Source organism: Dendropsophus ebraccatus, chromosome 12 (genome assembly GCF_027789765.1).
Source record: "Dendropsophus ebraccatus isolate aDenEbr1 chromosome 12, aDenEbr1.pat, whole genome shotgun sequence".
NCBI lineage: Eukaryota > Metazoa > Chordata > Amphibia > Anura > Hylidae > Dendropsophus > Dendropsophus ebraccatus.
In genome coordinates, this window is record NC_091465.1 from 13,237,879 (window position 1) to 13,265,050 (window position 27,172).

General features: G+C 44.7%; 1 protein-coding gene across 1 annotated transcript; it reads left to right on the forward strand.

Moving 5' to 3' along the window:
* The first annotated feature begins 393 nt into the window (after nt 1-393).
* LOC138768631 (uncharacterized) lies at nt 394-27,167 on the forward strand. The gene is made up of 14 exons (XM_069946581.1): nt 394-454; nt 5,593-5,827; nt 6,457-6,579; nt 7,238-7,294; nt 10,360-10,524; nt 10,916-11,035; nt 11,340-11,424; nt 13,824-13,998; nt 15,382-15,544; nt 16,958-17,089; nt 18,179-18,235; nt 22,117-22,290; nt 24,464-24,583; nt 26,152-27,167. Exons 2-14 carry the CDS (start codon nt 5,666-5,668, stop codon nt 26,224-26,226), a joined length of 1,608 nt encoding a protein of 535 aa, XP_069802682.1. The 5' UTR covers nt 394-454; nt 5,593-5,665; the 3' UTR covers nt 26,227-27,167.
* Nucleotides 27,168-27,172: the final 5 nt, after the last annotated feature.

Genomic DNA, 27,172 nt, shown 5'->3' on the forward strand with positions numbered 1-27,172 from the left:
ATACAATGTAAAGTACGGCAGGGAGCTGGGAGCACTATTTTGTGCGGCCGCAGATCAATGAATAGCCGCCACACAAAATAGTCCTGTCAGTTTTCAGTAGAATCGTGGCCGCAGTGTATACAGTGTTTATACTGCGGCCAGTGTTCCATACAGCAGTGTTGATAAACAACGGTCGGGGCTGCATCCTACATCAACGGCCGTTGTTTAACACTGTGTGAACTCGCTCTCAACCTTTTCAATATAGCGATTACTTTGAGATGACATTATGATATGTTGGTGTTTCTGTCCGAAATCTAAAAAGTAGCTGAGCGGAGGAAGTGGGGCCTATCTGCCATGGGACGTTTCCCCATTCCACAGAAAGCTGTTCCTCCTCCTTCCATGAAGTCACGTGACTCCTTGTATAAACAGCTCCGCCATACTCCCTCAGCCAGCAGTCTTCAGATCCCAGGACAAGGTACAGTACTACAGGGCGATAGGCCAGGACTCTCATACATTATATGATCCTATCAGGGTGAGAGGGAGTTAGTGCTGGGCTCGGCCTGTACTGAGGCCACTGCTAGTTGTGCTGACTAGGTGCCTCGGTGATGCAGTACTGCACTGTGTAAGGGTGCGTGCACACTATGGAATTGCCGCGTATAACATGCATAGAATAGTGTCTATGGCACGGGCGGAAATGCGCGGCACCGCGGGCAGCTACGAGCGACGGTATACGCCGCGGGTTATATGCGGCCCTTCTGTAGTGTGCACGCACCCTTAGAGTCCCTGATCTATGTGTAGCTTAAAGAATTATTGGAGGGGGGGGGGCAATGTACTAAGACTGTCATAAGGAAAGGAAACTCCCTGCAACCTATCGCTTCAGCAGATTTATTAACCACTTTACAGCCACGTTGAAATTGGAATAACCCTCCAAAACCGTAACTTTTTTTAATTGTCGATTTTAAATGTCCGTCTCAAGTAAAACAAATTGGCACATAACTCCGGTCCCTTAAAGGGGTAGTGCGGCGCTAAACATTTAGTCACAAAATAACACACATTACAAAGTTATACAACTTTGTAATGTATGTGAAGGGCCCCCCTTTCCCATGTTTCCCACTACCCTCGCTAGACCCGGAAGTGTTGGGGCATTATACTTACCGCATTCATGTCGACCCCCGTTCGCCATCTTGGGACAATGACGTAGTCTTCGGGAGGCCGGCCGAACCGCTCCATCCGTCCCTCATGCCGACCCCTTCTGCCGCATCATCAGCTGCTCAGCCGGTATTGGCTGAGCACAGATGACGTCATTGTTCCAAGATGGCGGACGGGGGTCAACATGAATGCGGTAAGTATAATGCCCCAACACTTCCGGGTCTAGCGTGGGTGGGGGAAACACGGGGAAGGGGGCCATTCACATACATAACACACATTACAAAGTTGTATAACTTTGTAATGTGTGTTATTTTGTGACTACATTTTTAGCACCGCACTACCCCTTTAACCTCTTAAGGACCGAGCCAATTTTCGTTTTTTGTTTTTTCCTCCTTGTGTTTAAAAGGCCATAGCACTTGCATTTTTCCACCTAGAGACCCACATGAGCCCTTATTTTTTGCGTCACTAATTGTACTTTGCAATGACAGGCTGAATTTTTGCATAAAGTACGCTGCAAAACCAGAAAAAAATTCAAAGTGTGGTGAAATTGAACAAAAAAAGCATTTCTTTTTTTGGAGGGTATTTGTTATACCTGACTTGTTATATATGTTCCTCAAGTCGTTACAATTAAAACGATATGTAACATGTATAACTTATATTGTATCTGATGGCCTGTAAACAATTCAAACCATTGTTAACGAATATACGTTCCTTAAATTCGCTCCATTCCCAGGCTTATAGCGCTTTTATCCTTTGGTCTATGGGGCTGTGCGAGGTGTCATTTTTTGCGCCATGATGTGTTCTTTCTATCGGTACCTTGATTGCGCATATACGACTTTTTGATCGCTTTTTGTTACATTTTTTTCTAGATTTGATGCGACCAAAAATGCGCAATTTTGCACTTTGGGATATTTTTGCGCTGACGCCGTTTACCGTGCGAGATCAGGAATGTGATTAATTAATAGTTCGGGCGATTACGCACGCGGCGATAGCAAACATGTTTATTTATTTACTTTTATTTATAACATGGGAAAAGAGGGGTGATTCAGACTTTTATTAGGGGAGGGGGCTTTTTACTAATAACAATACTTTTTTTTTTACACTTATACTAGAAGCCCCCCTGGGGTTAGGGTTATTCCCCCTGGGGTTAGGGTTATTCCCCCCTGGGGTTAGGGTTATTCCCCCCTGGGGTTAGGGTTATTCCCCCTGGGGTTAGGGTTATTCCCCCCTGGGGTTAGGGTTATTCCCCCCTGGGGTTAGGGTTATTCCCCCCTGGGGTTAGGGTTATTCCCCCTAGGGGACTTCTAGTATAAGTATACTGATCTCTCATTGAGATCTGTGCTGTATAGTTATACAGCAAAGATCATTGAGATCGGCACTCGTTTGCTTTCGGCTGCTGCAGCCGAAAACATCCGAGTGCCGAGTCGGGATCAGCGCCATTTTGGCGAAGACCCCGGCAGGTAAAGGATGTGTGGATCGCTCCTCTGGGACGATGTGTGGATCCACCCCACTAGACACCAGGGAAGTGCTGCATACAGTAATCTGATGCAGCTGTCAACTTTGACAGCTGCATCCGATTACTGTATTAGCGGGCACGGCGATCGGACCGTGCCCGCTAATAGCCGAGGTCCCGGGCTACAAGCGGCACCCGGAATTGCGGCGGTTCCGAGCGGGGTCGCCGCGCGGCCCAGCTCTGAACACCTCTTGCGGACTCATGAACACCTCTTGCGGACGCATGAACACCTCTTGCGGACGCATGAACACCTCTTGCGGACACATGACGTACCGGTACGTCATGCGTCCTTAAGAGGTTAAGTTAAGTTTAACCCCCGAGTGACCTACCTCTTTTTAGCTTTAGTGATTTCTTAATGAGACTTTTTTTATTTTCTTGTGTGACGATTGGGGGAGGAAGAATTATTATCGGCGACATTTCTCCCGTTAGTTTGAATTGACCTACAACATTCTTTTCTGTCACATGGTTTGGACTTTGTTATTATAAAGACATAGTTGGCAACATTTAAAAATCTTTTCCAGGCATACTTTAGCGTTGACAACAAGGGGTGTGGCCTTTTGTGGGTGTGGTCTCACTGGGTGTGGCTGGTCACTAGTGTGGTTTTTTTTTTCCTTTCAGAATTTTCCAGTCAGAACAACCGAAAAGGAGAATTATACACCCCAGTATATTACACACCCCAGTATCAGGTCCTCAGTATATTACACACTCCAGTGTCAGGTCTTTGGTATATTACACAACCCACCTCAGACCAGCATACAGGCTTTGGCCCAGAGATATCACTCTACTCATTGATTGTATATCATGATAGTTTGTGTCCGTATGATGCATCTGCACCCCATATCATCATACTACTATCCCCTTCATCCTCCTGCACCTCCACCATCATACTACTACCCCCTTTATTAATAAACGACTACCTCTTCATCCTCCTGCCCCTCCGTAATCATACTACTACCCCCTTCATCCCTCTGCACCTCTGCCATCATACTACTAACCCTTCATCTTCCTGCTCCTCCATCATCATCCTCCTACCCCCTTCATCCTCCTGCTCCTCCATCGTCATCCTCCTAACCCTTCATCCTCCTGCTCCTCCATCGTCATCCTCCTACCCCTTCATCCTCCTGCTCCTCCTCCATCATCATCCTCCTAACCCTTCAACCTCCTGCTCCTCCATCATCATCCTCCTACCCCTTCATCCTCCTGCTCCTCCATCATCATCCTCCTACCCCTTCATCCTCCTGCTCCTCCATCATCATCATCCTCCTACCCCTTCATCCTCCTGCTCCTCCATCATCATCCTCCTACCCCTTCATCCTCCTGCTCCTCCATCATCATCATCCTCCTACCCCTTCATCCTCCTGCTCCTCCATCATCATCCTCCTACCCCTTCATCCTCCTGCTCCTCCATCATCATCCTCCTACCCCTTCATCCTCCTGCTCCTCCATCATCATCCTCCTACCCCTTCATCCTCCTGCTCCTCCATCATCATCCTCCTACCCCCTTCATCATCCTGCCCCTCCATCACACTACTACCCTCTTCTTGCTCCTCCATCATCATCCTCCTACCCCTTCATCCTCCTGCTCCTCCTCCATCATCATCCTCCTACCCCTTCATCCTCCTGCTCCTCCATCATCATCATCCTCCTACCCCTTCATCCTCCTGCTCCTCCATCATCATCCTCCTACCCCTTCATCCTCCTGCTCCTCCATCATCATCCTCCTACCCCTTCATCCTCCTGCTCCTCCATCATCATCCTCCTACCCCTTCATCCTCCTGCTCCTCCATCGTCATCCTCCTACCCCTTCATCCTCCTGCTCCTCCTCCATCATCATCCTCCTAACCCTTCATCCTCCTGCTCCTCCTCCATCATCATCCTCCTACCCCTTCATCCTCCTGCTCCTCCATCGTCATCCTCCTACCCCTTTATCCTCCTGCTCCTCCATCATCATCCTCCTAACCCTTCATCCTCCTGCTCCTCCTCCATCGTCATCCTCCTACCCCTTCATCCTCCTGCTCCTCCATCATCATCCTCCTACCCCTTCATCCTCCTGCTCCTCCATCATCATCCTCCTACCCCTTCATCCTCCTGCTCCTCCATCATCATCCTCCTACCCCTTCATCCTCCTGCTCCTCCATCATCATCCTCCTACCCCTTCATCCTCCTGCTCCTCCATCGTCATCCTCCTACCCCTTCATCCTCCTGCTCCTCCTCCATCATCATCCTCCTAACCCTTCATCCTCCTGCTCCTCCTCCATCATCATCCTCCTACCCCTTCATCCTCCTGCTCCTCCATCGTCATCCTCCTACCCCTTCATCCTCCTGCTCCTCAATCATCATCCTCCTAACCCTTCATCCTCCTGCTCCTCCTCCATCGTCATCCTCCCACCCCTTCATCCTCCTGCTCCTCCATCATCATCCTCCTACCCCTTCATCCTCCTGCTCCTCCATCATCATCCTCCTACCCCTTCATCCTCCTGCTCCTCCATCATCATCCTCCTACCCCTTCATCCTCCTGCTCCTCCATCATCATCCTCCTACCCCCTTCATCATCCTGCCCCTCCATCACACTACTACCCTCTTCTTGCTCCTCCATCATCACACTACTACCCCCTTTTTCATCCTCCTGCTCCTCCGTCATCAAAAGATAGGGAGATATGTTTACTTTATCGCCTTGTTAGTTACAATCGAGGCAACGCTATATATGTCTGCTTTTTTTTTTTTTTCTTTACATTTTTACAAAATGAAATCACTTTTATGAAAATAACAAAACACTATAAAAGCACAAATATATATATGATTATAGATATACTAGACTGCAGTGGCCATGCCCCCTTTATGTCACGCTTCACCCACTTATTTCAGGTTGGCAGACCACATAGAATAGCACAGTCACTTCATTGTTTTATTTATTGCTTTTTGTTGCCTCTTTTCCCTTTTTTTCCCTAAAGTTTTGAGAATCCCAGGCTTTTGGGCCCCCTAAGGAATAAAGAAATAGGAAGAATCTATAGTCATTGATCTCCAATGTCTCCAGTCGCACCAGATACAGGAGGATTTGTGGTGATCTCTCAAGTGAGACCAGAGAATGATCAAGGCGATAGACCTGAAGGAGAATCCTCCGATGCTCCGGTCACCCTACCCAAACCACTTGTGTCGTTCTACCAAGGAGAACCTGAGGCTCTGGGGGTACGTCTCTCTCATCTATGTTAATAGGGCTCGGGTGCAGGCGTATATACATATCTATATATCTTAAAAAAATAAAGGGAACAATGAAATAACACTCCTAGATCTGAATAAATGAAATCTTCTCATTGAATAGTTCGTTCTGTACAAAGTTGAATTTGCTGACAAAAAAAATTGCACAAAAATCATCAATGGAAATCACGTTTATTAACCAAAGGCGGGCTGGATTTGGAGTCACACACAAAATAAAGCAGCAGTATATATATATATATATATATATATATATATATATATATATATATATATACAGGAAAATTCAGCTTATCCTGTATACCATCTGTAAACCCTATCCCTGCGTTGTGCATATAAAATATGCCCAGGTGCGGAATTTGAAAACAGGGCGTGGCTTCTAGCTGTCTGTCAATCAGGCAGTGATAGGGATGGGAGGGGGAGCGAGGAGGGGTCACAGTCCTCTGCACTCCAGGGGCTTGGGAACGCCTTTTTGACACTTGGTACTAAAGCTTTGGCTGTCCAGACATGGTGGGAATTGTAGTTTTACAACAGATGGAGGTTTTCCATGCCGGGTATACAGGATACTAATAGATGAAACGATCTTCTGTTCTATTTTGCAGACAGTTCAGATATTTGCAGGAATTCTCCTTATATCCATTGGTGTTCATATGACGATTCTTCAGAGTCAGGGTTACAGAACAATAATGACTATTATAGGTGTCATGTTCTGGTCCGGCATATTGGTAAGATACAGTATACACATTTACATGTAATACAATTGTTAGCTGCTGTGCATGTCCCTCACTGCTTGCTGCTTGGTATACTGTACATATAGCTTCATTACATGACTCTATTTAAAAATTTCAAGTCTTCCAGTACTTATCAGCTGCTATATGTCCTGCAGGAAGTGGTGTATTCTTTCCCGTCTGACATAGTGCTCTCTGCTGCCACCTCTGTCCATGTCAGGAACTGTCCATGGTTCCTGACATGGACAGAGGTGGCAGCAGAGAGCACTATGTCAGACTGGAAGGAACACACCACTTCCTGTAGGACATATAGCAGCTGATCAGCCAGTTAGAGGGATCTAATCTTCTGATAGCTTAGCACGGGGCCCTGAGGATGGAGGTATGTTTGTTACCTTCATCCTCTGTACCGTTCCTATGCTGAAAGCCTGAGCACTGGGGGCGTGGTTACTACCTCTCCAAGCACCGATCCGGGCCACCCCCAGCCAGCCCCCTCCCCTGACAGTCATTAGAGGGGCGGGGCGGGCCGGATCGGTGCTGCTGTGAGTTCCCCTTTAAAGCTATTTCTGAAATTGTTGTAAATGGATTCAGAAAAACAGGCGGGATGGCCACTCAGAATGAAGGATTCAAAAATGTTGTGTCTTTTTCCTTCTTATAGTATATTATTACCGGATCCCTCTCAGTATCTGCCTCAGTGAAACCAACAATAAGAAAGGTAAGAAAACCATTGTCCTCCACAGCATCATCAGAATAACGCCCAATAACGGGCGTGTCAGCAGAGGTTCCTCAATACTGTCAGCAGAGGTCCACAAAACCACTTCCTAAAAAAAAAAAAAAAAGGCCACAACTATTTCTAAATAATATATATAATAATATAATAATATTTTGGGGGGATTATGAGTGAAAGTTTTCAGGTCTTTCGCAATAGCGGTCGTTTGAGATTGTTAATCGTTAACGATTATGCAAACGATAATCGTCCAGGGGAATAGGGCCCTAACTCTCTCGGGCTCACATAAGTGGGATGAGGTGTCCACTATACTTAATATTTTTCCCATTAGGTGTTTCTGTATAAGCTGTTCTGTGCACAGCTGAAGTCTTTCGGAGGTTAACTCTTATGTGTCACGTGTTGCCTTTTTGACCACCTGCAGGTACTTTCCCTCCTTTCTCTAGCCTATCTCCTTCGCTCTCTTTACTGCACACACAGTCCCACCAATCACAGGCAGGGTTGGATAAATCTCAGTTAGGACCTAGTTGCTGGTGGGAGGAGTCAGCCAGTCCGCTAGGGAGTTGGAGGTGGTTACAGGCAGCCAGGTCCTCTTACAGGGACAAAGCTAAGCAAACCACAGTATCTTCCTATGAGCACTAGAACCACTTTGCCGTGCTAAGCCTTTCACGGGGAGAGAAGCCTAACGGGGATTACCTTGTCCATGCTGTGAATCTCTCTAAAAAGTGCAGGGCAGTTAACTTCAGAGTAATAGGAACTGACCCCAGTGGAGCAAAGGTACTAGGAAAAGTCTACGTATTCCACTTTGCAGCGCAGGATAACTGGGAAGACTCGGGAGTCTGCTCAACAAAGATTACAAGGCCTGGGGATCGTACTACCCACCTAAGACGGGTAGCCCACAACTAGGGGGCATAAGGCGGTCAAGGCTAGAAGTCATCCATGAGTACGTGTATTCTCTATTCTCTTCTTCTACACACCTACAGCTGTTCCGGCAGAGTACACGTCTACATTGGGCAGGGCCCCTCTGTCAACTTCTCTCCCCTATTCTCTCTACTGCAAAGCACCTTCTTACTACAAACACCTGGCGGAGATTTATGAAGGGTGTAAATATACACCTGGTGTAAACTTCCCACAGCAACCAATCACAGCTCAGCTTTCAGCTCTGGTAAAATATAAGAGGAGCTGTGATTGGTTGCTGTGGGCAGCTTACACCAGGTGTATATTTACACTCTTTCATAAATCTCCCCCCTGGTCTCTACCTCAACTACAAGCACCTGAGCTATTACAAGATTGTAACTATTGTATTGTACAGATATGTATTGTTGCTACTAGTATGCACTACAGTTATTCTAAGTAAACTGTTCTATTTTACTGAAGCGCTTGACTCTGGTTTATCTCTTCTGCACCCGCACATACATGTGTACACTTAGGGCCCTATTCCACCCGACCATTATCGTTTGCATAATCGTTAACGATTAACGATCTCAAACAACCGCTATTGCGAAAGACCTGAAAACGTTCACTCATTTCCATGGAACGATAATTGTTACTTCTGATCGTAATTGCGATCGTTTTTTCTTCGCTATTTCTACGCTATTGCGTTCGTATCTACTGCGAACGAACGATGTCTTATTCTATGCGAACGATTTGCGAACATTTTGCGAACGAGCAACGATAAAAATAGGTCCAGGTCTTATAAAGCGATCAACGGTTTCTCGTTCGGTCGTTAATCGTTAACAGCATTTCAACCGAACGATTATCGTTTAGATTCGAACGATTTAACGATAATCTGAACGATAATCGTCCGGTGGAATAGGGCCCTTAGGTTAATTCTCTTTTTCATGCTGGTGAGGCGCCAGATTGTCCGGGGTGGGTCCTACACCACTCCAAGCTACCGTGACCCTAGACCCACTCAGTTACCACGCCACCATACCAGCTGACCTGGCAGGAGTGTACCCCAGAAACAAGACTCCCCGCACCTAACCGCACAAGGGCTCTACTGCTCTGGCGCTGCTATCAGCATATGTGACCGCCAAGTGTATCCTATAGCACAAGCCTCGGATCAGACTTGCTATGCAGAAAGTGCTGCTAAAAAATATTGAGTCGTTCCAAGCCGTCTTTTCTAACAGAAACGCTGGCAGATACGGAGAGCCAGCAGAGCCAGTGCAATAGAGTGTCTGAACATGCCCTGATGATATGTCAGTACGGTGCAAAGTACCTGGAAAGTGCTTGGTGCTAAAAAGGCCGTCATAATAGCAGTGACAAAGTACAAAGTGCATAAATAAAATATAATAAATCAGAGCAATTGTAAAAGAGCTAAGTGCCTATAAATACAAAGTGCAAAGTAATGTTACAATTAATACATAACCAACATATCCCATATAATACATCATTATAAACTCACAATGTGCAATCAATATGAACAGTTTATACCTGCAATACTATACTCAATATACATGTGCTGTAATGCAAACCAATACTAAAGTGCACCCCGGGTAGAAAAGCCACTTGGCTTCCAATTCCAGTCCCCTCCTCTATTTTCACGAGACTTCCGTTCCCATTGTGGTAAGTTCTTTTTAGTGTCGTCTTCAACTTCCATTCAGCGGCAGATATCATGTATTTTCTCACGCACCCTCACTTTCAATTTGTGTGATCGCTGATTGTCCTGGCAGCCCATAGGATATATAGCGGCGGTCTGCTACCGCCACTCCTATTGCACGGGGCAACGGCAGCAGATCGTTTCTATATAAGTCGTTTGTCTTTCAACCTGTTGTAAGACAAACGACTTCAACGACGTTCATGTCGGCTGATCGTTGCCTCCTATTCCACGGGGCGATTACCGGCCGAATACGGCCGATAATCGTTCCGTGGAATAGGGCCTTTAGACATCAGTTTGCTCACGTACCTTTTCACCACCCAGGGGTGCAGCAGACCTTTGGTTCCACCAGTCAGCACACTAGCCTCCCTGTGTATAGCGCCACCTTCAGGACACCTATCACATGTAATACTACTGCCATTATAAGCCGTTACATAAGGATTGTTGTTCTGTGTTCCAGGTAAAGGCAAGCTTGGGGATGAACATCTTTAACGTTCTTGTTTCCTCTTGTGGAATACTACTTTCTTTCGTTGATATTGGAGTTTTCTCTCCACCACTCGGGGATAAAGCATTGTGCGCACACTATAATGGCGATGTACAATGTCTAGGAGCCTTTTATGTCTCGGTAAGAATCACTTTTACTTCATTTTCTTAAAGTAGTGCTGTAAGGAACTTATCATTATGTAGTTACTATGGGCGACACTGAACAGGTACCATGAGACTACACAAACATGGCTGCTATCTACAATAAACAGCTCCCCTCTTGCCTATCAGCCAATGTCTGGTATTACACTTTGGCCCCATTCACTAGTTATGGTCGTATTACTCCTTTCACTTGCCCCCTGTCTCCTGCAAACATCAATTCAGTAAAAGAGGAGGAGTAGAGGCATGAAGGAACATATTACTGTAGGATCAGACTACACAGGCATGTCTTGTAGTCTGTAACCATGGAGATGGAGACACAATAAAAAAAACTGCAGATGTATAATCCAGACTGTTCCTTTCATATCTTTCAGCCTGTTGTAAGAGGTTATGCGTCATTTACTGTGATGCTTTTCGTGCTGATGTTTTGCATTGCCGTATCCACAAGTGTGTTTGCAAGCCGCACTGTCTGCCGCGCGTCTTTTCACGAAATGGTAAGCTAACAATTTTCATAGTGATCTTCGAATATCTTAAAGGACTAAAAAGGATTCAGGAGGAATTAGTTTTTATTAAAAAAAAAACTTAACACAATATATAAGATTTAGATTTTAGTGAGCCATCCAGATCCACAGAGACCATACAGTATTCCGCACCCCTGTGCAATCAACGTACTTAATTAAAAAAAAAAAAAAAAAAGGATAGATTGTATACAGTTTTATAGAACTATATGGATATATTGATAGTGTTATGTAGTGGAGCATTTCACTTACAATACATTCAAAATCTCTTTTATTCCAGCAAGTGGTCATCTATCAAACCACAACTCTGAATGTATCCGACCCGAGCAGAGATCTTCCTCCTGACCCTGCCGCAGCCCTGACATAGACATAAAGATCAATGATGACACTCTGTGTACACTGCGGCCGCTGTTCTATGCGGCGGCACAAAAAAGTGACATGTCTTTTTTGTGTGGCCGCACAAAATAGCCCATATGTAATGTCCCACTACGTGTTTTCTTTTCTCTTCTTACACCCTGGTAAAACTGTATCACTCTAGTGCCACAGGTGGCCGCTCTTCCTTACTCCAACCACTAGATGTCACTCTCACACAGCACAGCTGCAGATAACACTTAGGTCTAGCTGAACACACACTTCTTTTCTCTAGAAACTGTGTCAGTACATGCATGCAGTGTAATTACCACTACTAGCTGTGTCAGTACATGTAATGACAAAACACAATGCACTCGAAACTTTACAACACCAGGAGTAAAAAAAGAGCAGAAGACGCAACTGTTCTTTATACTGCACTGTGTAAGAGCGCCCCCAGGTGGACTGTATTTAGTCAATAACTGTAGCTGCCAGCTGTACTGTGTAATTAAAGGGGCTCCACAAAGAAAGTAGGACAATTGGGTAATAGACACGTAAATCTGGTTAATGAGTTGTGAAAAAAAGAACGTTAATACCAGAACCAACCACTAGAGGTCCTCGTAACATAACAAGCAAGATAACAAGTAACATTCCAAGTTATGGGCACATTGATTTATAGAAGACTTTGTTTTTAGAGACAAATGAAGACTATTAAAGGGGTACACTGGCAAAAAAAAAAAATTCTTTCAAATCTTTCAAGTCAGAAAGTTATACAGGTTTGTCATTTACTTCTATTTAAAAATCTCCAGCCTTCCAGTACTTATCAGCTGCTGTATTTCCTGCAGGAAGCTGTGTATACTCTCCAGTCTGACACAGTGCTCTCTGCTGCCACCTCTGTCCATGTCAGGAACTGTCCAGAGCAGGAGAGGTTTTCTATGGGGATTTGCTCCTGCTCTGGACAGTTCCTGCTTTTATTTGTTGTTCTTCTATACGTATAGCATTTACATCAGTTTCAACACAGAGATCCCAATTATATGAGCTTTTCAATTCTTTATATAATAAAATATTTGTTAAAAGGAAAATTTTATTTTGTGTATTTTCTTTTTTTTTCCTTATTTCATCATTGAAAAAAAATAAAAAAAAAATAGCTGCAACACCTGAGTGCACCCAATTCGGCCTCTGAAAAGATGAAGTAAGATGGCTGACCTGGAGGCCGATTCTGGGGCCCAACCCATCAGCATTGCGGGTATGCCAATAGGATTATGGGGAAACCTTCTTCAAACCACTTACATGCATTAGTCTACATTGACCCCAGCATTTAAAGTATTTTTTTAGCTCATCAGTCTATGTTGCCCAGAAACCCCTATAGGGTGCGTTCACATGTACCGAATCGGCAGCGGATTTTTCGCTAAAAAAATCGCAGCGAGACCCGTTGCAGATCCCTGCCCAGCAAACTCTATGGGCAGACACATTCCGCTGCGAGTTTGTCCACAGCCCGCCCCGTTAACCCCCCGTCCACCGGAGCCTATGCTTCACCTGCTCCCTGCTCCGGCTTGCTTTGGGGCTCCCGGCGTCTTCACGTCCCGCTCAGCCAATCAGTGCACTGCTGCGGGACAGTGCACTGATTGGCCGAGCGGGACGTGCTGAGGACCCCCGAAGCAAGCCGGAGCGGGGACCAGGCGACGTATAGGCTTCTGCGGCTGGGGGGGTTAACGGGGCGGGCTGCGGACAAACCCACAGCGGGATGTGCATCCTGCTGCGAGTTTGTCTGCCCATAGAGTTTACTGGGCAGGGATCCGCAACGGATCTCGCAGCGAAATCAGTACGTGTGAACGTACCCTTAAGAGGTTTAAATGGTCAGGATTGTAGTGGTCTCCAGCCTTGTCCATATTGTTACATTATAGTTTGTTAAAAGAGAAGTCTGGTGGGGCGGGGGGGGGGAGGGCAAAATCGATTCGGGCAGAGGGAACATAACAAAGAACATATACTTACCGCACCTCGTGCCTGCACTGTGCCGCATCTCCAGGCTCCCGAATCCCACCGCATGTCGCTTTCTCCTGGCTTCAGGGTACGTCGTGACCCGGCTATGTCATTGAAGGGTAGGATTTCTGTCAATCGGTAACTGCAGCGGGGTCCCACCCTGGTCACTGACTGGTAGTGCGGGGCATCTATCACCTGGGTCATATGACGTAGCAGCGGGGGAGATGTGCAGACTATCAGCAGGGTCCAGGAACGGGTCACAGCTCTGTGCGCAGTGTCGACCTGGGGTATCTGGGGCCCACCAGAGTCTAGTTATCGCCGCCCTGCCAGAGTCGGAGATCTGTGCCCGGCAGCTGTAAGGTGCTGGGGCCAAGTGTTTGGTTCCCTTTAAAAATGTCTGACTTTCACAGATAGGCCCCAGTTTATTTGAATCCAGGTCCCATCCCTTCCTGTCTGTCCGAGCATGGGGAATGCCGGATCAGCATCTGGATGTTTCCTCTGAGAGTTGCACATTTGCAGAACATGATTCCAGGAGATTTAGGAAAACAACAGCTGGGTCTCGCCCCCCCTTTAGGAGAAGCGTCACAGACTCTGACAGAGGAAACGGTCATGTGATCCCAGAAAAAGGAACTAACCCAGCCAAATCTGTGCTCCTCAACACTCCGGAGGAATCCCAGCATCAGGTACTCGGCATGCTCACAGGGGAGGATAGAGGTGGTAGTGTCCTGTGCTGGCAGGAGACTCACTATAGACATGTAGCACAGCTCGATAACAAGTAATGATGTGTTAGGATAGGAACTAAACAGATCAATGCACAACATACAGCAGGGATGGGGAACCTTGGGCCCTCCAGCTGTTGCAAAACTACAATTCCCATCATGCCTGGACAGCCAAAGCTTCGCTTTGGCTGTCCAGGCATGATGGGAATTGTAGTTTTGCAACAGCTGGAGGACCCAAGGTTCCTCATCCCTGCTCTATACGATAAGGTGATCGACAGAAGTTCTGCTAGGACAATTGTTTAGCTGCTCTCCACTGCTAGGTGAGGTTCTGGAATAGGATACATATATCTTAGTCCATATTATCTAACCCTCCAAGAAAGTCCAAATTACCAGTAACAGGACGATGTCCAGGAGACAGTAGAAAAGGGTACATCTTCTGCTATATCTCCCAGACATCCCTCATACTTACCCCTCCCCATTCCTGTGCTCCCCTCCACTCCCAGGAGCTCAGAGGAGCACAGGAATGGGGAGAGGTGAGTATCTGATGATTTGAATCCATTTGCTGTAAGTAAATTTGCTTACTGTTGATTTTTTTTCTTACATCAATAATAATATATTCTGACATTGCTCTGAAGTTCCCCCAAATAACTGTATGGTAGTTAAAGAGATTATGTCAGTAGATTTAGGATGTCCTATCTAACTAGTGACAGAGAAGATGAACAGAACAATGTTTCACTTACGTTGCTCTGTGCAGCTCATCCAGAGATCTCCTCCTGAATAACATGGACAATAAGTAGTCCTCTCCATTATGTGCATGAGCCCAGTAGTCCTGGATATTCATGAGAAGCAGAAAACTCCACCCATCAGCTGCTGATTGACAGTTATCTATCCATGCTGTGTATAGGGAGTCAACTGTCAATCAGCAGCTGTAGGGAGGGGGGAGGGGTGTGGCAAGACTCCTATTCTCCTGCTTATAAGGAGAACGGCTGAACAGAATGATGTCAGTAATACACCGATCTGTTCAGCATTTCTGTCACTAGTTTATGCTGCCCTCATTTAAGGCGGCATAAACCTAGTGAAAGATTATCTTTAACTATTTTCATGATAGCAGCAGATTTCTGCATCCAGCTGTAGAATGAAGAGCAGCTCTGGAGCACATGCTACTGCTCTGAGGGTATACTGCTATCAGAGTAGATGAACAGGAGCATTTTAACTTAACTTTTGGGCAAAGAGAATCTTTTCTGCTTCTTACATTTATGTATTCTCTCCTTGCAGAATCATGTCCACTAATGCAAACGCAGGAAATGTGGTCATTCTGCAGCATGTTAGTCCCCAGAATAGTCAGCGTATGGAATCTCTGCAAGGACAAAGCAAACATCCGCCTCATGTGCCCAAACACCTTGTGAAATTTTTCCGTGGAGAACCTGAAGTCCTTGGGGTAAGTACACATATTTATTCACTAAAATTACCTCTTGTCTCGAGCACGGCTGAAGGAACCATTGGGTTAACTGCTGTTTGTCACATGGCTGTTTTCTGGCCTATGACAGGTGCAGGCATGTCCTTTTTCTGTCCTCTCCTTAGTTTTCTCTTTTGCACACACACACAGCCCCACCAATCACTAGGAGGTTTAGTTTGGCCCTATAAAAGGGAGGTTAGTTCCTTCTTTCAGTTGAATCAGTGGAGAGAGTCAGACAAAGACACAGTTCCTCCTGCAGTGAAGCCAGGGCCTGGCTCAGACCAGGACCCTTGACAGGGACCTAGAGACTTAAGTTTTCTTTATGCAAGAGACCACCGGTAGCATGCAGTGCTAGACCCCTCAGAAGAAAAGGACGTCCTCAGAGGGTCACCTTTCTCTACGCCAGGAATACTCTCAAAGAGACACAGGGCAGCATACCTGAGCTAGGTACTGACCCCAGTAGGACAAAGCTGCAGATAACGCCTACGTATCCTACTGTAATGCACAGCTATTTTGGGAAATCCTGGGAAGTCTGCTCAACCCAGTGCAGGAACCTGGGACCTCATACTACCCTAACAGGATGGGTATCTCGACACTGCAGGGCATAGGGCAACACCCTGCTTCACCGCAATGGTCCCCGACACTTGTCCATGTATGGTATTTTCATTGGAAAACACAGATGTGAGCGCAGAAAACTCATTTTGTTAAAATTACTCCTAGCGATTTGTTGGATGAGGAGGTTCCTTATCTACAAATGCTGAGAAACATGGCACCTCACTGGCCACTCTCCTCAATGACAGCTGTGTCCCTATTGGTAAACTAGAGGGACAGAGTTTTGAATGTGATGACCCTTCAGATTTATCCACATGAATAGATGTGTTGGGGTCCCAGTGCCCAGGTCTATGCCCTCCTGTTGGATGAAACCAAGCAGGATAGGCTTTCTACCCTATGTAGCTAAGCCCTGTGTACCCCTGACCATTCCAATAGTTATTCTTTCTCAGTCATTGACTGAGACAGGTCACCTCTGTGACAATTGATTGCCTAGGCAGGCATTTATTCTGCATTGTTATGTCTCCAGTATGTGGTGAGTAGCAGGGAACTGGGCAGGTGAGTTTGCACCCTGACATATAATCCATACAATCTATAAGATAAATGCTGAATCATTCCACACAAAATAGACTCTAGTGACAAGTGACTGGCCCCAAAGACATCTCCGAATAGGGCTGTCATCATTAGGGTCCATTATTGTATCCCAAAGTGCCCAGTGGAGGAGTCTCTGGAACAATGGACCGCCCATCCCCGATAATGTGCCATAACTGATGTAATGGGTGGATTCTTCTAAATGGGTGATAAGAAAGTGAGGAAATGACTGATTATCATTCTCTTGTGTTACAGGTGGTCCAATTGTTTATCGGAATCAATCACATTCTGTTTGGTGTCGTCTTCACCATCACAATTGATCCAATTCAATTTTCTTCTATGAGAGTCTTGGTTAAAACCAGTGTCATCTATTGGTCTGGAATTTTGGTAAGAACCATCAGTTACAAGGACATAGAATGTTTCTACCTTTCTTGGTAAAACAGTTTATACTACGCTGGGACCTAACGGACCATAAGTCTGTGGAGTTTATGGGTGTTGGTGAAATCCATAATATAATGACTCTGGCAGCTATCTCCCATTGCTGTCAGTGATAGTCTTGGCTTGCCTTGCATGACCAGCATTTTCCAGTGTTCTGTTCTTCCGTGTTCCTGACACTTGTAGTGCTCCTGACCTCTGTAGTGTTTCTTGACCTCTGTAGTGTTTCTTGACCTCTATAGTGTTTCTTGACCTCTGTAGTATTTCCCGACCTCTGTAGTGTTCCCGACCTCTGTAGTGTTTTCCGACCTCTGTAGTGTTTCTTGACCTCTGTAGTCTTTCCCGACCTCTGTAGAGTTTCCCGACCTCTGTAGTGTTTCCCGACCACTGTAGTGTTTCCCGACCACTGTAGCGTTTCCCGACCACTGTAGAGTTTCCCGACCTCTGTAGTGTTTCCCGACCTCTGTAGTGTTTCCCGACCTCTGTAGTGTTTCCCGACCTCTGTAGTGTTTTCTGACCTCTGTAGTGTTTTCTGACCTCTGTAGTGTTTTCTCAGTGTATTCTGTTTTTGCCCCCGGCTTGGTATCTGACTTGTTCTGATTTGTGGCTTATACATACCCGATTGGTTGTGACACAGACTGCTGACTAATCTCCCTCGCCCACCCCAGCACTTAGCAATGTAGGGTCCGTCGCCCGGTTGGGGTCTGCTGCCTAGGGCAGCACGTCTAGTAGGGCAAGGACAGACTGGGCTCAGATAGAGCTCACTGTACCTCCCTGACGTGTTGTGTCATTGGCAGGTTTGGCCATCAGCTCCCAACAGCAAGGGACATAGGACACCCCTCCTCCAAATTAGTGTGAACTCAGGTCAGACCCTTCTCCCATTCAGACAAGTATGACGACGTATCCTATGGATATATGTCATATTATAGGAAAACCCCAATATATTATATTGTTTTAAAATTAATCTGAAAATCTAAAATTTTGACCAGCTCTCTTTTGGACAGATACTGATATTATCATGTTCTGTTGTGTTCTTTCTAGTATATCATTTCCGGATCTATGTCAGTCGCTGCTTGTTACAAACCTTCTCTCGCAAAGGTAAAAACCAAGTTATAACACAACACTTGGCCCCTAATAGTTTACGGCTATGGATTTCATATAAGTGGGCTAAGTTTTTTCTATGGACTGGTGGTGGTTTACAGGAATCTCTGTTACTGCAGGAGATCTCTATGAAGCTCAACTCCTGCCATGTGTCGGATCAAGTAGTGAGCCGGGGAGGGATGCGCTTCTCCCGTTATACCTTGTGTTTGGTGGGGATCTCGAAGCACTAAGGGCCGTATTACATGGCCAGATCAGCAATGTAAATAAGCACCCATCTGCTAAATCAGCAATTGTTTACTGAACCTGTTATACGACTCGACTTTCATTGCCTTTAGTGTAAAATCATAAAGTATATACTTACCTGTCCATGCTCCCTGGTATCTTCCTGGCTTCTGCCCGCTGTCTGCAGAGTCGGTCTCTGAAGTGACAGGCTGCTAAGCCAATCGCTGGACAAGACAGTCGAGGACAATGATTGGCTGTGCATTTTTTAATGACAGTAACACATAAAAAAAAACATAAAATAGAGGCCATCCCGATCCCCTGCAGCTGTTATTCCGATGCCTCAGGGTCCCCGTGTTGTCCGTCCCTGGTCACAGTGTGGACCACCTATTTTATTGATCAGTTCGCAGTGTAAACATTATTCCAAATTCCAACAACCTATAGGCTAATATGTAATCATAAAAAGTATCAATATAAAAAATTAATATGTGAAGATAAAGTTACCTGTTGGTGGCATTCTGGTTCTATTACTGTAATTCATTATCCAGCACTGTGACCTGCACCATTCTCAGCACCATTCTTAAAGGACAACTCCGGCCAAAATTAATTTTTAATATGTTATTACTTACGGAAAGTTAGACAAATTTCTAATGTACATTAATTATGGGAAATGCACATATAGGGCTATTTCCCTTAATTTAGTAGATCAGTGAGACTTCAGATTCTCTAAAAAGAGATGACGTCACGAACATGGGGTGTAATTACAATGGAGTGTCCAGCAGGGGCGCACTATATATAGAAGTCAATGAGTACCATTGACTTCTATATATAGTGCGCCCCTGCTGGACACTCCATTATAATTACAATGGATGTGTATGTAAATGTAATACAGTATACAGTGTTTTTGATTGAATACATTTATGGAATAATTTGGGGAGCAAGTGTCCTTGCTCCCCAAAGTATTCCATAAATGTAATCAATCAGTACATAACAGTAACACGCCGAACCACCGCCGCTACCGAACGCCCGCCGCTCTGGACTAGACTCAACTACTACTCTCATGGTGATGGGAGAGTAGTAGCTGGGTTATATCGCTGCCGCTGATGCGCGCAGGGGGAGCCGCTCATCACTGTGCAGCTATCATCCCCCTCCGCTCCCCCCTCCTCCTCCAGCCAAACTTTACACTGACTATGTGATGGCTGACTCCCGATCACACATGCCGGCCGGGGACACCAGGAAGCACCGGGAGCCGGCATGTGTTTTCGGAGAGCGGTGGCCGGGCGGGGAGTCAGCCATCACATAGTCAGTGTAAAGTTTGGCTGGAGGAGGAGGGGGGGAGCGGAGGGGGATGATAGCTGCACAGTGATGAGCGGCTCCCCCTGCGCCCATCAGCAGCGGCGGCGGCGATATAACCCAGCTACTACTCTCCCATGACCATGAGAGTAGTAGTTGAGTCTAGTCCAGAGCGGCGGGCGTTCGGTAGCGGCGGGTGGGTTACTGTTATGTACTGATTGATTACATTTATGGAATACTTTGGGGAGCAAGGACACTTGTACAAATGTATTCAATCAAGAACACTGTATACTGTATTACATTTACATACACATCCATTGTAATTACAATGGAGTGTCCAGCAGGGGCGCACCATATATAGAAGTCAGTGGTACTCATTGACTTCTATATATGGTGCGCCCCTGCTGGACACTCCATTGTAATTACACCCCCGGTTCGTGACGTCATCTTTTTTTAGAGAATCTGAAGTCTCCCTGATCTACTTAATTAAGGGAAAAATCCTTATATGTGCATTTCCCATAATTAATGTACATTAGAAATTTGTCTAACTTTCCGTAAGTAATAACATATAAAAAAATTGTTTTGGCCGGACTTCTCCTTTAAGCTTATATTCTGGACATTTCATATCTTATGGTATAAAGGATTTCTTGGTCATGGCCAAAAGTTTTGAGAATGACACAAATATTGTATTTTCACATGATCTGCTGCCCTCTGGTTATTATGTGTGTTTGTCAGATGTTTTTATCACATACAGAAATATAATTGCAATCATATTATTAGTAACAAAAGCTTATATTCACAGTTAGAAGTGAGTTAATGCAGCAAGTCAATATTTGCAGTGTTGACCGTTCTTCTTCAGGACCTCTGCAATTCTCCCTGGCTGCTCTCAATCAACTTCTGGACCAAATTCTGACTGATAGCAGTGCATTCTTGCACAATCAATGCTTGCATTTTGTCAGAATTTGTTGTTTTTTGTTTGTCCACCCGTCTCTTGATGATTGACCACAAGTTCTCAATGGGATTAAGATCTGGGGAGTTTCCAGGCCATGGACCCAAAATCTCTATGTTTTGTTCCCTGAGCCATTTAGTTATCACCTTTGCTTTATGGCAGGGTGCTCCATCATGCTGGAAAAGGCATTGTTGATCGCCAAACTGCTCTTGGACGGTTGGGAGAAGTTGCTCTTGGAGGACTATCTGGTACCATTCTTTATTCCGGTTGTGTTTTTAGGCAAGACTCTGAGAGAGCCGATTCTCTTGGCTGAAAAGCAACCCCACACATGAATGGTTTGAGGATGCTTTAAAATTGGCATGAGACAAGACTGGTGGTAGCGCTCACCTCGTCTTTTCCGAATAAGCTGTTTTCCAGATGTCCCAAACAATCGGAAAGGGGATTCATCAGAGAAAATGACTTTACCCCAGTCCTCAGCAGTCCACTCCCTGTACCTTTTGCAGAATATCAGTCTGTCCCTGATGTTTTTTCTGGAGAGAAGTGGCTTCTTCGCTGCCCTCCTTGAGACCAGGCCTTGCTCCAAGAGTCTCCGCCTTACAGAGTGTGCAGATGCACTCACACCTGCCTGCTGCCATTCCTGAGCAAGCTCTGCACTGCCGGTAGCCCGATCCCGCAGCTGAAACACTTTTAAGAGACGGTCCTGGCGCTTGCTGGTCTTTTTTGGGCGCAGTGGAGCCTTTTTGGCAACAATGGAACCTCTCTCTTTGAAGTTCTTGATGATACAATAGATTGTTGACTGAAGTGCAATCTTTCTAGATGCGATACTCTTCCCTGTTAGGCCATTTTTGTGCAGTGCAATGATGACTGCACGTGTTTCTTTAGAGATAACCATGGTTAACAGAAGAGAAACAGTGATGCCAAGCACCAGCCTCCTTTTAAAGTGTCCAGTGGTGTCATTCTTACTTAATCATGACAGCTTGATCTCCAGCCCTGTCCTCATCAACACCCACACCTGTGTTAATGGAGCAATCACTGAAACGATGTTAGCTGGTCCTTTTAAGGCAGGGCTGCAATGATGTTGAAATGTGTTTTGGGGGATAAAGTTCATTTTCTAGGCAAATATTGACTTTACAAGTAATTGCTGTTAAGCTGATCACTCTTTATAACATTCTGGAGTGTATGCAAATTGCCATACCACAAGATATGAAATATCCAGAATATAAGCTTACGAATGGTACTGAGAACTCGTCATATAGAATGCGGGGACAATATCACTTTAATATCCCTAGATACTACCGGCACTTCCAACCATCACCACCCTCCAACCACTTTGACTATTATTTAGTATACAGCAAATTCCCAAATGTACCTTATACTGATCCGTAATCTCAGATTTTTTTTACATATTTTCTGTCAGGTGAAGGCGAGTCTAACACTACACGTAATCATCAATATCGCAGCACTGGTTTCCCTGGTAATACTCGCTGCATTTCTGTTCAGCATCTCAGTCCATTATTATTACCATCATGAAAACGACTATTGCGCATATTACAAGGAAAGTGAAACCTGTGAAGGGGAATTCGCTCCAGCGGTAATTTCCAGAGTTTAAAAAAAAAAAAAAACATTTTTAATTGATATTTTGACCTTCAGTTACATTTATGCGTTTTCTTATTTGAGGGCAAGAACAACTCCTAGGCCTAACCTATAGCTACAAACCAAATAAAAAGCTTAGTCACCTTGTGGATTGATGTGGATGATCTATACAGATACCTTATTATAGGACCCATTGGATTTCAGGCCAGGCCTAGTTATTACAGTTGCTAAGAGGGCTACACTTTAAGGGTGCCTTCACACGTAGCGCAGCAGCGGATCCAGTGCCATTCATCCCTATTAGAATACATACTTGGAGCTGGATTGACATCCTGCTGTATCTGAGTTAACCCCCCGCTGCCCACAACGCAGCCCACAACCGAGAGCATACATTACCTGCTCGGTGACGAGCCTCACTGCAGCTGCGCCGCCGAGCAGGTAATGTATGCTCTCGGCAGCGGGCTGCGCTGTGGGTGGCGGGGGGTTAACTCACATACTCACAGTATGTGTTCTAATAGGGATGAATAGCACTGGATCCGCAGCGGATCCTTTACGTGTGAAGGCACCCTAAAAGGATTATCCAGCGTTAGGAAAAAAAAAAAAACATGGCCACTTTCTTCCAGAGACAGCACCTCTCTTGTCTCCAGGTCAGGTGTTTGGGGGGAAGGGGGGAAGACGACTCCAGGTAGAGGTTAAAAAAAATGAAACTTCTGCAGAAGCATATAGCAATACTTACCTATCTATCCCAGTTTTGAAACTACCAAAAATCCATTTGTTTTTGGGGTTTTTTTTGGGGGGGGGGGGGGTTTGTTCTGTATTGTGTTTCTGTCCTTCCTGGTTCAGCAGTTCCCAGAATGCTATGCTTTCCCTCAGCTGATAATCAGTCACCCACCCATCACAATCCGTAAAATTAGTGCTCAACCTGCTTCTGGCCGGTCAGAGATGGTGAATCACTGAGGGGATTGGGGGATTCGGCCGCGCCTCCTGTGACATCACGCCCTGCCTCCTGTCTGCATCATCAGCCTGTACTCAGCAAATACACACAATGTGAGACAGAGACATGGAATAACGGTCTCCTAAGGTGGGAGAGCAGTGGGAGCAGGAGACAATGTGGATTGGCACACAGCCCATTTTTCTTCACTTCCTGGATTTTTATCAGCTACCAGTGTGGCAGAACCGTACAGATACAGTAATACATTGTATAGACACATCTATATAACTTTTATTGTACTTTTAATAGAAAACAAGTTTTTCTTATCAGGAGTTCCCCTTTAAGCTCCATTCACTTCAATAGAACTGAGTAGCAAAACCTGCACCCAAACTGGAGACAAGAGCCGTGCTGTCTCTGGGAGAAAGAGGCCATGTTTCTTCTCACACTGGATAACCCCTTTAAAGAGAATGTGACATCAGAAAATGACTTACTGTTTAAATAATGTTTTTATGTTAAACATTTTTTTTTAAATCTATATTATAAAATAATCCTGATATCTTACAATTTTCTTTCTCACCACTGGGGCTAAAACTGAGACTTCTCGTTCTGACTGTGGTGATAAGAGGAGGCTGCCGTAAAGTGATCTGTACGGCATTGCAGCAACTTGTGGTAGCTAGAGGAGACAATGGCAGCTCCCTGTGGAATGACCTCTTCATAGGTCACAGAGCGCGCTCAGTAATGTTTCACATCTCAAGGGGACAGAGTATGTTTATTGGAGTCTGTGTCCATGAGTCTTGCTGTAAAGCATGTCACTAAATGCTGTTAAAAAACAGCCCAGACAATATGGCAGCCCCCATAATAATGTACAAATAGTGAAATTTAAAAAAATTACAGTCAGAAAATAGAAACATATTAGAATAAAAGAACATTTTTTTGTTTTTGTTTTGACTCTAATCGGTAAAAGAAAATTTAGGTGACACCTTCCCTTTAAGTCAGTAGACTTCTCCATGACATTACTCTACCCCCTTCTGTACCCCATTGCCCCAAAATAGGATTCATTCCGCCCAAGGAGAGACTAGGGGGGCTCCTCCTAAAACAATGGATTGTTCTACATACAATGTAATGTAGCAATGTAAATGTATAGATGAATATGGATAGTAGAAGACAATGCAAAATCAGTATTACACATACATAATAAGTCAGACACTGGACATTGGTGATACTTTATCTTTTGATATTATAGACGGTCTTTGAGGGCATTGGAGCCACACTCTTACTCTTTACCACTCTGGAGTTCTGCATTGCCTTGTCTACATCTATCTTTGGATGCAAAACTGTGTGCCGGACGTCGTACAATGAAGTGGTGAGATCTGCATGAAGGTTTTAGATTGGATGATTTACATGATGTATTAAGAGAGCCGGAGATGATGGAAACCACAATGGTGTCGGGATCCAGTGGAAATCATTATGTATGGGTACTGAGTGCAGAGCTCTATTCTGGGTCCTGCTCTTTTTATTAGGTGTGTAAGTGACAGGAGAAGGTTTGGTAGGTGAGGGTGGCGATATAGGAGAAGGGTTGGTAGGTAAGGATAGTGACATAGGAGAAGGTTGGTAGGTAAGGATAGTGATATAGGAGAAGATTGGTAGGTAAGGATAGTGATATAGGAGAAGGTTGGGTAGGTAAGGATAGTGATATAGGAGAAGGTTTGGTAGGTAAGGATAGTGACATAGGAGAAGGTTGGGTAGGTAAGGATAGTGATATAGGAGAAGGTTTGGTAGGTAAGGTTAGTGATATAGGAGAAGGTTTGGTAGGTAAGGATAGTGATATAGGAGAAGGTTTGGTAGGTAAGGTTAGTGATATAGGAGAAGGTTTGGTAGGTAAGGATAGTGATATAGGAGAAGGTTTGGTAGGTAAGGTTAGTGATATAGGAGAAGGTTTGGTAGGTTTGGTTTGCCTATGTTACAAATTACAAAAGTTTGCAATATGGTTGATATTCCTGGATATGTCTAAAATATGATTAAGTGCTACTAGATGAGTGGTCCAAACACCGAAAACCAGTGTTTAAAGTTTTCATATGTAAAATAATGCACTTGGGGCAAATAATTGTGTAACTGAGCAGTTTTGTGTTTGTGGAAACTGGAGAAGAGAATGATTTAGTGGTACACTGGTCTGTGTGTGTGTTTGTGTGTATATATATATATATATATATATATATATATATATATATATATATATATATATATTATATATATATATATATACACACAGCCCAGCATATCATTGTATATATATACAGCCCAGCATTTTATTATATATATGATCTATACAGCCCGGCATAATATATATACACACACAACCCAGCATACCATTATAAATATACACAGCCCAGCATTCAATTATATATATATATATAATTGAATGCTGGGCTGTGTATATTTATAATGGTATGCTGGGTTGTGTGTGTATATATATTATGCCGGGCTGTATAGATCATATATATAATAAAATGCTGCGCTGTATATATATATATATATATATATATATATATATATATATATATATAATGGTTTGCTGGGCTGTATATATACAATGATATGCTGGGCTGTGTGTATATATATATATATATATATATATATATATATATATATTATGCTGGGCTGTGTATAATGGTATGCTGGGCTGTATAGCTGGAGGTATAACCAGTAGGAAGAGGGAGATTGTGATCTGGTGATGGACAATATCAAGTAAAAAATTCCAAAAGGTCTTGAAGAAGCCTCCAACTTCTTCAACCACCGCTATTCAAATGCTGAACGATCAGACTTGAGCATGCTGGAGTTACCCTCATCTCTAGTTAATGGACAATCCAGACCACTGATAGAGTCAGATGAACAAGCTCTTCATGTGAAATGTCTCTTTATCTTGTCTTCCAGGCTGTGGTGATCTACCAGACTACGAATGACCCCAAACCTGCATTGTCTTCAGATGGAGCAGTCACAACACCCTGATGGACTTACAGTATACCAGCCCTATATATATAATGTGAAGTCTATATAAGACATATATACTACTCTAGTCTTACATTACGTGTTGCTGTATTAGGTGTTGGTTTACATTATACACTGTATGCATAATCCCTTTAATCTCTGTATACACATAATCCGAAGCTTTCATGTCACTATAATCACAGACTAATCGATTTTTCATTTTCTCCGATTAACGATAAAGCATTGCCAACAACCTGAACGTACGAACGATGGGGGAGGTTTATTAAAGGGGTGTAAAGTAGAACTGGCTCAGTTGCCCCTAGCAGCCAATCAGATTCCACCTTTTATTCCTCGGGAAATGAATGGTGCTAGGGGCAATTGAGCCAGTTCTACTTTACACCAGTTTGCAAACGATTAGTTCAAGAAGAAGCCATCGATAACAGACAATTTAATTTTTGTTGGTCATTTGATGGTTGCCGGCGAGGGAGGGAGGGGGGAGGTCACAGGGAGCTGCCTACGCGATCTTTAGATCATCTGGGGAGCCCATAGGAGAGAGTGGTGATCTGCTCCTATTAGAGCGACGGCCAGCAGACCGTCGTTATCAACATCTTGAAAGGCAAGGATCAGCTGACATTGTGCATGTGGGCTGATCGTTCCCTTTTAACAGTAGCGTGGTGTAATAGGGCCTTAAAGGCGGCCATGGGTGAAACCATACATTACCTTTTTCCAATGTGGTCTGAAAGCTACATGTAATAGTACAGCAGAGGTTCGGTTGTGTGGGGGGGGCTATGACCAGTGGGGTTCCCAGTGATCAGCTTGTTATCCCCCACCCTATAGATATAACAAGGGAAATAAAAAAAACAAGCTAAGTCCTGTTGCAAAACTACAATTCCCATCATGCCTGGGCAGCCAAAGCTAAAGCTTCGGCTGCCCAGGCATGATGGGAATTGTAGTCTCGCACCAGCTG